The sequence below is a fragment of the Arachis stenosperma genome, chromosome 9 (genome assembly GCF_014773155.1).
Source record: "Arachis stenosperma cultivar V10309 chromosome 9, arast.V10309.gnm1.PFL2, whole genome shotgun sequence".
Classification (NCBI taxonomy): Eukaryota; Viridiplantae; Streptophyta; class Magnoliopsida; order Fabales; family Fabaceae; genus Arachis; species Arachis stenosperma.
In genome coordinates this window covers 161,681,842-161,696,486 of record NC_080385.1, presented here as the reverse complement: position 1 = coordinate 161,696,486, position 14,645 = coordinate 161,681,842, and the positions used below count along the sequence as shown (strand labels likewise).

Genomic DNA, 14,645 nt, shown 5'->3' with positions numbered 1-14,645 from the left:
ATCACTTGAAGGAATCATAGAGGAAAATCAACCTACCTTATCATCCATGAGAATCATTTCTAGGTAAGCTATCTTACTCTTGTCAAATTTGGATGGGACTTTTCATAACCTTATAATTCTTGCCTTTATTTTCTAAATATTTTCATTACATAATCTACTGTAGGTAATACTGTTGATAGAATCATATCTTGTAGCCATTAGGTATGAAAATAATAAAGAGAAAAAGAAATATGAATGAGGTACGAATTTCTTAGATGATAAATAATTGTAACAATTGACTATTACGACTTATATATATACACACACACGGTACGAATTTTTAATGGAGATACTTGCTACAATTAGCTAGAAAAAAATTATATAAATAGAGACACCTGCTAAGTGTATATATATATGTTATTCACATTAATTATATGCCAAAATTTTTATAAAAGAGATAAAAGAGGAGATATATAAATATGTATAATATTATTGCTATATATGAAGCAGGTTTAAATTCCTATAATTATAAAGACTTACTATAATTATATAAAATTTAATTATGTCTATAAATAAATAAAATAGATAACGATCAATACTATTTTTTATATTCAAAATTTACTGTAAATATAAAAAATAAAATCACTAATGATTAAAAATTTGAGTGAAAAACAAAACTCCAAAATAAAAATTCAATTTGTAAACTAATTAATCTTATGTTCATATATTATTATTATTATTATTATTATGCTTGAATAATGATGATAATTTACGTGATAATAAATTTTACCTTTAAAACATCTAAAATTAAATAATATTCAAGTATAATTAGGTGACAATAATTATAATTCAAATATTTGCATATGAAGTCACGTGAATTATTATTATAATTGATATAATTGCTATATATACTCTCAATGTTATCGATCATATCAATTTAACTATATCAATCATATTCAAATCATTAGTCAATAATTTTAATGTAAATTCTTGCTATAATTAGGTTATTCTTATGTTATTATCTTGTATTAATCGTTATAATTAATTCAATAGAAATATTTATTCATTATATATGTTATCTACATTAATTATATATCAATATTTAAAAAAATTAAAAAAAGATATATATAAATATATATAATATTATTGCTATATAAAAAATAGATATAAATATATATAGACTGTATTATTAAAAAAATAAAGCCTATATATAAGAATAACGAAAAACTCAAGTAATGATTTATTGGTTTTTATGGTTTCTATTACGTTTAATGAAAATTGAACGATCTAAAAAGTAAATACTGAGGTGATTACTATATAATTTTGTTATTAAGGTAATTACTTATTATTAAGATAATTTTTTATTATATAGACTTTAGTAAAACAAAAATAAATATGTAAATTACTTATTATTATTATTATTATTATTATTATTATTATTGGATAACAAATAAGAATTATAATTATATCAATTTTTTTAAATTAATATAATTAAAATAACTAAAATTATTAAAATCAATGTGTGTTATTAATATCATAAGATTTGATCATTTTATGATTAGAATCAAATATTCTTATCATGATTAGACTGGTGCCATTATCGTATCATTATCATATATTATTATTATTATTATTAAAATATTTTTAATTAATAATTAATAAATAGTTTAATAATGCATTAAATATTGATTTGATATAATTATAATGAAGATATATTTCTAAATTAGTATAATTACGTATTCTTCATTAAATATTAATTATAATATAACTATAATAAAGATATTTTTTATAAAATAATTTAGAATAGAGAAACATGCATTTATTTTGGAGGGAAAATGGAATCACGAGAGATCGACACCTCATCTTTATTAGTTGGGAGAAAATCCAGTTTTAGTATATTAAGTAGATATATTCAAATATTTTCGTGTTACACCCAAATTTGCTACAAATACAGAAAAATGTTTAATCTAATGCTGTATTTTTTTTCATCTTTTTTTCCTTTTTTTTTCTATCTTATATTTGAATGAATGTAAGTTTATCATCTTTCAAGTAATTTTGCAATATTATTTGTTTCTTCTTCTTTTTTATTTGATTTTTTTATTTTTATTATTGTTAAAAGAGTAAAATAAGAAGAAACTTGAGAAGATAAAACAAGAAAAAAATATGAATAAGAAAAAAAAAAGAAGAAGATGATGATGATGATGATGAAAAAGAAGAAGAAGCAGCAGCAGAAGATGAGGAGGAGGGAGAAGAAGAGTTTTGAATTATGCAGAATTTATCAGCACACATACACTGAAAATTCTTAAAAAATACACTCAAATATATTCGTTTTACACCTAAATATTTCTGTGTTACACCTAAATTTGCTGCAAATATTGAAAAATATTTTTTTTAATGTAGAACTTTTACATTACATTCAATTCAAACCATCAATGATGAAACATTATTCACCTACAAAATCATAAACTACCAATGAAAAAATTAACTAGAATTGAACCACACCTCAGTCACTTGATTGGGTTCAAAACAATAATCAATTTCATTCTAGTTTAATTGACAATCTGAACTTAAATTATTAATTTTCTTCAACAATGAGATAATTGATGATGGAGGAGAAGGAAGAAAAGGAAGGAGGTGAAGAAATTCCAACGAAAAAAGAAGGAGAGAGAGGAGGAGTGGGAGGAGAAGGTGGAGGTGGTATTGGTGATGACAATAACGAAATAGAAAAATAACGAAGAAGAACGTAAGTGACGGCACGAAAAAAATGCGTACGTAAATATAAATGACTTATATAAACTTTTATAAAAAATTTACTTGTATATGAAAAATAACAAGTATAATAACCCGTGTCATACACGTGATAAGATTGAAATTATAATTTTAAGTTGTTTTATTAAAATTAATTTAAATTATAATAATTTGACTAATAAAAAAATAACATGTTATGCATTGTTCGTTTTTTCTTAATCTAGTGTTAAGTATATCAACTCTAAAATAGTTATTAATCAGTTTTAGTAATTTACTTTTTTCAATAAAGCAGACATGTATACTTAATGTGACCATAAATAACCTAGTAATACTTTCTACTAACAAATTTTTATATGTTGTTTTATCGTGAAGTATGAACTTATTAAAATCAGCTTAAAATGAACAACAAATTATTAGAAAATTCTAATGCACAAAGTTCTTTAATAAATAATAAATAATTTAAAACTACTAATATTTATTTAATACATCATATGCTAATACTAAGAGTATTTTCTAAAAAGATATATTTGTAAAAATAGATATAATATAATTTACAAATATAACATAAACAAATATGTTAAACAAAAAGTTAAACCAATATGCTTACCAGTGCCTTTATTAAATTTTGCAAATTGGAGAATAAGTATGTATTCGGTTGTTTGGTGATCACATAGATAATTAAATAATTGAGTTGTAAATTGATCTCATAGTGTGCACCTTATTTTTTTTCATTTCTAAATAAAAGCAAGAATTAAGTGAAATAAATAATAATATATAATGAAAAAGATAAAATATTTTGCATATGTATAGATAATTATTACAAAACAAAATCTTATTGTGAAATATTAAAATTTCACATACTCCAAATCATGAAGATCAACCACATTCCTTCTTCCTATTTTTGATCATGATATAAGCTCTTCTTTTTCGGTCAAGAGTCCAATAACATCTAATTGAAAAAAATAAATTAAAAATATTAAATTAAGGACAAATAAATAAATAACATAATAAATTACTTATAAATTAAATTTTTCTTACCAATTTATTTTATATTAAACGATAAAACTAACAATATATTAATAAAATGATATACCTTTAAAAAAGTCGCAATACAATTTTAAACATCTGCATAATTTAAAACCACTAATATTTATTTAATACACCATATGCTAATACTAAGAGTATTTTCTAAAAAGATATATTCATAAAAATAGATATAATATGATTACAAATATAACATAAACAAATATGTTAAATAAAATGTAAACCAATATGCTTATTATGAATGCCTTTGTTAAATTTTGCAAATTGGAGAATAAGTATGTATTCGATTGTTTAGTGATCATGTAGATAATTGAATAATTGAATTGTAAATTGATCTCTTAGTATGCACCTTATTTTTCCTTATTTCTAAATAAAAGCAAAAATTAAGAGAAATAAGTAGTAATATATAATAAAAAAGATAAAATATTTTACATATATATAGATAATTGTTACAAAACAAAATCTTATTATGAAATATTAAAATTTCACATACTCTAAATCATGAAGATCAATCACAATGTAATGGTCACTTCTTCCTATTTTTGATCATGATATAAGCTCTTTTTTTCCAATCAAAAGTCCAATAGCATCTAATTAAAAAAAATTAAAAACATCAAATTAAGGACAAATAAATGAATGACATAATAAATTACTTATAATTTAAAGAAATTTTACCAATTTATTTTATATTAAACGATAAAACTAACAATATATTAATAAAAGGATATACCTGTAAAAAAGTCAAAATAAATATTTGCATAAATAAACTATTAAAATTTATGTTATCGATAAAATGATGCTATTATATGCACAACTAGAAAATGGATTAATACAGACAGATTTACAGACGGATTTACTCTTTATTACAGACGGATTTTTGGTTACCGACGAAATTACCGACGGATTTTCCCTCTGTAAATTCTCTCTCCATTTCTTGAAGGCGACAAACTTACAGACGGATTTTCTGTCTGTAATTACAGGCGGATTTTCAGACAGATTTTCCGTCTGTAATTACAGGCAGATTTTCAGACGGATTTTTCGTCTGTAATTACAGACGGATTTTTCGACGAATTTTCCGTCTGTAATTACAGACGGATTTTCAGATAGATTTTCCGTCTGTAATTTAAGCTTTGGAAAATCATGATTACAGACAGAAAATCCGTCTGTAAATCCGTCTGTAAGGTAAAATAGAATTTTTTTTTACTTTTTTCTAATTACAAAATAAACTTATTTTCATACAAAATAAATATAAATTTATTACAAATTTTTATCTAATTTATATTTGAATATTTATAATATTTCAAAATATAAACAAATTCATCGTATTATCAAACTAAAAGAAAAGTATTATAAACAAGTAAGTCAATATAATTCAAAACATAAACAAAATGTATTGATCATCAACTATAATTCCTAGTATATTGTTCAACCATACTAAAACTATCAGCTATAGTCTTCAGTGTCATCTTCATCCTCATCATCATCATAGCCCTCATCCGAAGACATTGAGGGTGGCGGCGGTGGCGGTGGTAGTGGAACTGCACTAGAACTACTTGATGCTCTAACCTTCTCATAATAGCTAACATAAGCCTCATTCCATCTCTTCTGTTTCAGCTTTTCCTTCTTGGCCTTTCCAATTGCCCGTTCCAACTTTTCTAATTTCTTTTGAGTCTTTTCCAAAGGAGCCAAGCGTGTATCTAACAACTTACTAATACGCTCATCTGTTTGTTGAGTAACACGCTGAAAAAGCTCTTCATTGAGATTATGAATCTGTTCTCGCAAATCAGGAACAGAATTTTGATTTCTTGGTGCTCTTCCAGATACAGAATTGGCAGAAGTAGTTCCAGACTTGATAGAGCTAGAAAAGAATGACCCTTTTCCGTAAACTCGATTCTTCTTTTGCCCACCACACACTTCCTCCCAAATCAAATCTTCATCAATTGGTTATAGCTCCATTCCCTGTGCTTGAGCCTCGGCACGTTGAGCCTGAACTTCTGCTAACTTTTTTATAAACTTCTCCTGTTTCACAATGATTATATCAATTATATTATTATTATTAAGACAAATAGCCATGCATATTACTTAGTAGAAAACTTTTAGATTTTGCACAAAACTTTTCTAATCAAATTTTATATAAATTCAAACAATAGAAAACTCCAATAATAGTCACAAGCAAAAATGAGGCTGGATTTTCACAAGAAATCTTCACAAACATCCATGATCTTATATAACAAACAGCAAGAACAGTTTAATAGTCCCAAGAATATTGAGCTAAATATTAGTATCAGCATTCTTTATGATATGCTAAAAGCAAAAACAAGATTAATACTACATGATGAAGGAGATTCTGATAATAGGAAGGGGAGACATGAACACCATATGTTATTCATGGACACACTTAAAAATTACTCTACTGCTACTAATCTGCTCATCAGTATGTTTTCTTATTCTCAACAAACTTATCTGTCACATATTAAACCATTCTTCATATCACAAAATGTGGATCTTAACTTTGCAAAGATGAGTAATTTATCATATGATTTCTTTGCAAAAATTAAAAAAAAAACAATTTTGTGTAGATTAATACAAATTAACTACGTAGCAAATAAGTTGGATTGTTTTTTTGTTTGTTTCAATATATCAGCATGAGCAAAAAAATTGAAATGATTGTCAGGAATTTTACGATCAACGACCGTATTTATTATACGTGACTCCTTCTTAAAAATTATTCTACATATGTGTGCAGTCGGAATATAAATTTCGCTTGATTCCTCAATTACAAAATCTGAGAAGACATAGATCTTCCCCTCAATCAGTTCATTCTCAAACATCTTTGCCAAATAATTCTTGATTGAAGAATGAATTTTATCACACTGTAAAACAAACTAAATGTAAAAACTATTAGTACTTATAAAGCTATTAAATGGCACTGTCTTTGATTGCAATGGTTTACTTATCAAGTAAATTTAAAATACGAACAAAAAATATTTATAAATTGGACCTAACATCACTTGAAAGAATCATAAAAAATAATCGACTAACTTTAACATCCATTAGAACCATTTTTATGTAAGTTGTCTTACTCTTGTCAAATTTGGATGAGACTTTTCATAACCTTATAATTCTTGCCTTTATTTTCCAAACCTTTTCATCACATAATCTACCATACGTAATACTATTAATAGAATCATAGTTAGCAGCCATTAGGTATGAAAAATAAAAAATAGAAAAAAAAATAATGTCTGGATTATGAATTCTCTAAATGATAAATAATTGTAAAAATTTACTATTATATATATATATATATATATATATATATATATATATATATATATATATATACACACACATTAATTATACACGGTAATAATGAGCCAATATTTTTAATAGAGATACTTGCTATAATTAGATAAAAATTATGCCATTATATTTTATTAATTTTTATGATTAATTCAATGGAAATACTTACTCAATATATATGTTAGCTACATTAATTATATGCCAATATTCCTAGGAAAGAGCTAAAAAAAGAGATATATAAATATATATAATATTATTGCTATATAGGAAGCAGATATAAATTACTACGTTCTTTTTTATTATATTATACAACTTAAAATTATAGTATCATGTTATTATTAATTGTAGATACTTGCTACAATTATATCAAATTTAATTATGACTCTAAATAAATAAAATATATAACAATCAATATTATTTTTTTACATTCAATATTTACTGTAAATATAAAAAGTAAAATAATTAATGAATAAAAATATAAGTAGAAAATAAAATATATTAATTAAAATTCAATTTGTTAAATAATTGATCTTGTGTCCATACAATATAATTTCACAAAAATGTTATGAATCACAACCTTTTTCTACTACAAAAGAAATACTATATGTAATTTTTAGTAGATAAAAATAATTATAAAAAATAATTATTAATATTGATATTAATCACAATTTATTATTGATACTTCAATCCTTTTTAAAATATGTTTTACTTTTTTAAAATACAATGCATCTACCATATATACCTTTTCTATTATTATTATTATTATTATTATTATTATTATTATTATTATTATTATTATTATTATTATTATTATTATCTACTAATTGATATCAAATTAAATGAGTCATCATTAATGTGTGTACTAACTATCTACTAATAAAATTATTGCACATGAATGAAAATTAGAACTATATCAATTAATACAATTAGAATAATTAAAAATATTGATGATTGATAATTAGTTTAATAATGTATTGATACCTCACTTTTATTAGTTGATAATGTATTAAATATTGATTTTATATAATTATAATAAAGATATTTTCTTAAATTAGTATAATTATACATTATTTATTAAATATTAATTGTAAAATAATTATAATAAAGATATTTTTATAAAATAAATTTATAAGAGAGAATAATACTTTCATTTTGGGGAAAAAATAAATTCATGAGGAATTGACATCTCACTTTTATTAGTTGGAAAAAATTCAGTTTTAATATATTAAGTAGATTTTTTTACGTATTAATTTTAAATTTAATATTAAAACATGATAATTTACTATGTTATTTTACTATTACTGTATGTAGTATTACATTATAAAATATAAAAATTTAAGTGATTATTATATAACTTAGATGGATTGGACTAAAATAAGATAGAAGTGATTATTCACAAGGTTGCAAAAACCGAACCAGTCAATGAATCGGTAGAGTGACCAGTTCAACGGTTCAGTAGTCTGACCGTAGTCCAACCAGGGTTCAACTGGTTTAGTTAAATATAAAATAAAATTATAAAAAATTAATATATAATTTTCAATATTTAAATTTAATAAATTTTAAACCAAATAAACACAGAAATCACATAGTATAAATTACATTTAACAAAATAAATCTTCAGCCGTAAAAAATATACCTTCAAATTTTTTAGACATTCTTATGAAGTACATTATCTCAAAAAAAAAACTTCTTGTAGTTATTGGCATCAATGTTTAGTCCATGCCAATATTGTTCCAAGCAGGTACTTCATGGCTGCAAAACCACCACAGCTCCAATCTCAGTTGACAACAAAACCACCACAGCTATATTTCAATACAAAAACATCTCAAACACTGATCTCTTCTCTTCCTCAACTTCAACAAGCAAATAATAACCTCATATCCTCAGCAAACAATAGCATCAGTAACAAAATCATGAACAAATAACAAATAAATCAGAAACAACAAATAACAAATAAATCAAAATAACCTCAGAAAATTAAAATAAATGAAAATCATGAATCCAGCGAACAAATAAATGAGAAAATCATGAACAAAAAATAATAAATAACAAATAAATCCATTCCAGCAAACAATACACCAGCAAGCAGAGGAGGAAGGCGAAACTGCGAACAGAGGAGGCGAGGCTTACCGGCGGCGAGCAACGGTGACAACAGAAGAAGCGACATCGGCGAATACAGAGAAGGCGAGCTCGGTGATGACAAAGACGCGGTGGGGGCTGACGCAATGGTGGCTAACGCGATGGGGGCTGCGGATGCTGTGGGGGTTGCGGATGCGGTGGTGGCGGACTACGGTGGCTGCTCGATTGGTGGCTTGACTGGCTTCTATGGTTCTCACTTCTCAGAGAAAAGATGATAGATGAGTTTGCCTGCTCAATTTAGGGTTCATTACTTCGTGTCTTTGTTTAGCCTTTTATTTGAGTTTTTTCTTTTTTTTTTTAGAGACAAAACAACGCCATTGGGAGGTTTCACTTTCAAACAAAAACCCGCTAAAAAACCGGACGGTTCTCTCAGTTCACCGGTTAATCGCCGGTTCAATCGGTTTTTTGCCAAACGATTTCTAACCTTATCCGAACAGGTTAGATGACCGATTCTCGGTTAATCTGATTGAACCGGTCGGTCCGGTTCGATTTTCAGAACCATGACTATTCATAATTGAATAATTTTAATTGATTAGAATAAAAAATCGAAAAATGCTCTAAATAAAAAGCCAAATTAACTTTAACATTAAATTTATTAATACGATTTTAATTTTATATAATAGTTAGATAATAGATTAGTAAAAACAAATGGAAGGATGACTTTAAGTAGTATTCGATAAAATATTCATTTAGAATAATTAAAAAAAAAGTAAAAATATGATATTATTAAAAATAATATATTTTTATGTTTAAAAAAATTATATTTAAATAAAATATTTGTAAAATATAAAATTTAGAGTAACATAACTTCATGAACATTAATCGTTAATCAATTATGAACTAACATAAAATTATAATATAATTTATTTACGAAAAAATAATCAACAATTAATATTAGTAAATATAAAAATCATCCAAACACTTTATTTAAAAGTATGAGTGGTTAATTATTAGTAATATTTTGTTCATAACAAAAAGTAAAAATATAATTATTCAGATTTAGATTTTAGAAGAATTAACGTTATAAGTAACAAATGATCTATTTTATCATGCATATTATAAATTAATAAATCAAACAAACTAATATAATGAATTATAATTAATTAATTGGTATAAATTATAATAAATTATATGATATTTAAAAAAATAAAATGAATAAGAAGAAAACAAAATGAAATAGAAGAGATAGAAGACTACAACAAAATAAATTCAGTGTGAGATTTTTTTTTATAAATTTCATATCACATCCGTTTCAATAATAATAAATAAAAATACGTCAACTTGATATTTAAGAGAAAATGATGAAATAAAATCATAACATAGTTCTAAAGTAAAAGTTTAAGTTAGACCATAATATCATTGCACAACATAAATTGAAAGTAATTTTACATTACAATATACCACACAAATAGGTAAATGACTTAAGTTTAAATATAGATTTTTTTTATTTATGCATACATGATAACACCATGGTTTATAAATGCCTCATAGATAACATATCATATATTGACAATCTGAACTTAAATTATTTCATTATCTTCCACAATGAGATAATTGATGATGGAGGAGAAGGAAGAAAAGGAAGGAAGAGAAGAAATTTCAACAAAAAAAGAAGGAGAGAAAGGAGGAGGGGAAGGAGAAGGTGGAGGTGATATTGATAATGACAATAACGAAAGAGAAAAAATAACGAAGAAGAATGTGCAGGGATGGCACGAAAAAAAATGCACACGTAAATATAAATGACTTATATAAACTTTTATAAAAAAATGACTTGTATATGAAAAATAATTGTTTGTAAAAAATATGAAAGCTTATTTGTCTCTTAAATTTATTTAGGGTAAGCTAATAAATTGTATTTGAAAATTTATATCTTTGACAAAAGAAAAATTAAAAGATATTGATAATGAATAAATCTCTGAATAATTTAAAAATATGATAATAATAATAAAATAATATCATATTAATTTTATAAGTGGTAAATGATTTATCTATGATCTAAATTTTTGCGTAAATATTTAAATAACTATTTAAGAAGTATATAAAAAAAATCAAAATAAAATTTAATTTTTAAGGTTTTAAAAAACATTTAAAATTTTTTGTATTTCACAAAAAATAATTAAAAATATTCACTTAGCATAAATTATCAAATTTTAAGAATAAAAATATTTAATTTTTAAAATTACTTGTAAATAATTGTATTAAAATTTGATTTTAAAAATCTGTTTTTAAAATGTATATATAATATCTTATTATTTTTATTACATTTTAAAATATTTTAAAAATTTATTTATCATTTGTATTTTTTGAAATTATTTTTTTTATACCATTTGAATCTGAATAGTTTACCTTGAAACTATCATATTTGATAAGGATTAACCGGATTTCCTCATTTAAATTGTAAAGTGGTGATTTCAAGGTCTATCTTAATGGATTTGGATCCTCTAAAGTTTGAATTTCACTCTAGAGAATAAAGTGTGATCTTCTATCCTTGAATAGTTTCTCTTTCATATTTATTTTTGGTCCCACCTATAAAATTAATGGTAAAAGATCACACATTATTCTCTAAAGTGAAATTCAAACTTTACAGGATCCAAATCCCTTTTTAATTAGTATTAGTATTGAGATATTGGTGCTATATAAATGAAGCATTGCCGAAAAAATCACAGAATTGTAATCAACCGTTCTACTCTTTAGCTCTTCCTCTACATTTTCCACACAAAAATCAAACATGAGGTTCATTTTCTTACCTTCATGTTGTTTGGTTCCTGAGAAAGTGCTTGAAAAACAACATTTATCAATTTATATATGCTCTGTTTGCTTCATTCATCTATGCTATCTTCATCCTTTATTATTGTTATGAATTCCGTTGAGCTTCAACTTGTGTTTTTTCCCCCTCCTTCCACCTTATATAATCAGGGGAAAATCTAAATCAATGTTGTTTCGGAGTAGAATTTCTGTCCTAAATGTTGATCACCATGTTTCTATTTTCTTCACACTTGAGTGCTATCATGTTTTAAAGTTTTGCTTCACAATTTTGTGATTGTATTGAATATTTTCAGTATTGGTACAATTTTATACGACTGTTTATACAGCTACTGTATCAATGCTGTATTGACCAAGTGATCTCTTGTTGGTGCTGTTAATGGCATTTGATGCTTGTATATATTGTGTGAAAGTGAATGCTATGGTGCTTTTGATATTGTGCCTAACTTATTAAAAAAAGTAAATAGATAATATTTAATAAATTTTAAATATTTTAATTTTTGTTTTAAATATTTTATTTTACTTTTAAAAGAAAGTTAAACAATTTATGCAGCATAGTAAAAGGCACCATAGAACTCACCGTGTGTGAAATCCTGCATATCCTGTGTTCTTGTGGCAGCGGGGGCCTTGGGATCACTATTCGGAGTGAAAATTAGTATTTCAGGTCCCTAAATTCCTTTGATATTTTAAAATGCAGCCGCCATCCTCCTGTCAAGTGGGCTCAGAGGTCTGATGAGGTATACATAACTGTGGAGTTGCCTGATGCCCAGGATGTGAAGCTTAAACTGGAGCCAGAAGGAAAGTTTTACTTCTCTGCGACCACTGACGCAGAAAAGATACCTTACGAAATTGACATTGACCTGTTTGACAAGGTTGATGTAAATGTAAGAACTACCTATTCCTATAATTGTTCTGATAGTCATATCTTTACACAATTGTGTATTAATTTTGTATTCATCTTTCTTTTCAGAATAGCAAGGTTTGTGTCGGCTCGAGAAGTATCTTCTACTTAGTGGCAAAGGCTGAGGACAAATGGTGGGACAGATTGTTGAAGCAAAGAGGGAAACCTCCTGCCTTTTTGAAAGTTGATTGGGATAAGTGGGTGGATGAACATGACGAGGTGGACGTAGACGGTAAAAGTAAGTGATTCTGCTAAAATTTCAAAGGACTCGAGTTCATTTTTTTTTTATTTTCTGCCAGTGCTCTCATTTGCATATTGTCTTTCAGTTGGAGCCGATATGGACTTTGGCAACTTCGATTTTTCTGTATGTATCATAACTCAAGATAGTTTATTACTATAGTACTTCTTTTTTCCCTGTTTCCCTGTTTTGACGAGTTTTTAACTCGCTTATTGAATTGTTATCCAGAAATTGAGCTTGGGTGGAGGTGAGGAACTGGATACCGAAGCGACCAACAATGCTGATGGTAAGAATATCTTGCTAAACCGGTTTAAACCCCATGAAATTGGTGGTGGCAAGCTCACTGTTGTTTTCGTGATTACTGCGTTTGTCTATCTCTTATATTGCCTTCAAATTGGTTTATGTTTTGGTGTAATTGGTCTTTTTTTAAACATAGGACATCCTGAAATTGTTTTTTATGTTGCTGATTCCACTTTGAGTTAAGGGTTAGTTGTTGATATCGGAATTATGATTGATTGTGTTTTCAGATGATGAGAGTGACTCTGAAGATGAGGTAACAGGACAAACATCAATTGATAATGAAGCTGACACAAAAGAGAAGGTGGATGTTGCAAATGAAGCTGACACAAAAGAGAAGGAAGCTGACACAAAAGAGAAGGTGGATGTTGCAAGAACTGACCCAATTAAGAAAAGTGTAAGAGTGAAGAAAGCCCCTGTTTGGGCCAAAGACTACTATATGGGCTAAGCACTGCTGTAATTTGCATTCATAATAATAAATTGTCCTAGGCCAAAAAAAATAATAATAATCAATTGTGTATCTCATACCTTCTTCTATTTTTTTAAGTAGGGCTTCACATGGATCGGATAATATCCGCATATCCGCGGTAATTATCCGCATCCAATCCGAATTTTGCGGATATTATCCCATCCACATAGCCATCGGATCCAATCCGCACTATGATATCCGTGGATCCGATCCGCATATCCGCACATCTCATATAAATAGCATAGTTTAAATAGCATAGTTTAAGAAAGTAAACCCTAATATGATATGAATTTTAGTGTGTTATTTTATGAATTTTATGATATTTTCGTTTTAATTTTTTATGTTGTACTTCAACTTAGAATAATTAAACTTAAATCTTGTACTATTATTTTGTTTTTGTTATTCAAGAGAACTTTTATTGATAATAATTTAGGAGTAAATAGACTTAAACAGGTAAAAAATGAATTTTCTGGATTTTTTTTGGTAAAAACAGGCAAACAAAATCTCAAAATAGCTTTTTTTTTTTAAATTATGCGGATATACCCAATATCCGATCCGATCCGTAAATATGCGGATCGGATCGGATCGAACCTGAAAAAAATATCGATAACGTATCCGATCCGATCCGATGAGTGCAGTGCGGATCGGATAGAATTTTAGGCTATATCTGATCCGATCCGATCCGTGTGCAGCCCTATTTCTAAGCCTTGCTACACTAAATTTGAATTTTGTGTTGTGAATTTCAATCCTAACAATGGATGGCAATC

At 26.1% G+C, this 14,645-nt stretch overlaps 1 protein-coding gene across 1 annotated transcript; it reads left to right on the top strand.

Annotated features, from left to right (window-relative positions):
* The first annotated feature begins 11,899 nt into the window (after window positions 1-11,899).
* On the top strand, window positions 11,900-14,073 carry LOC130947295 (co-chaperone protein p23-1-like). The gene is made up of 6 exons (XM_057875955.1): window positions 11,900-11,943; window positions 12,671-12,857; window positions 12,944-13,112; window positions 13,201-13,238; window positions 13,341-13,398; window positions 13,640-14,073. The coding sequence occupies exons 1-6, from the start codon at window positions 11,939-11,941 to the stop codon at window positions 13,855-13,857; spliced, it is 675 nt and encodes a 224-aa protein (XP_057731938.1). The 5' UTR covers window positions 11,900-11,938; the 3' UTR covers window positions 13,858-14,073.
* Window positions 14,074-14,645: the final 572 nt, after the last annotated feature.

Excerpts from the sequence above, each read along its gene's own strand:
- LOC130947295 (XM_057875955.1), top strand. Across the intron at positions 13,113-13,200 it reads GGTGGACGTAGACGGTAAAA|TTGGAGCCGATATGGACTTT; the intron begins GTAAGTGATTCT and ends ATTGTCTTTCAG. Across the intron at positions 13,399-13,639 it reads AGCGACCAACAATGCTGATG|ATGATGAGAGTGACTCTGAA; the intron begins GTAAGAATATCT and ends TTGTGTTTTCAG.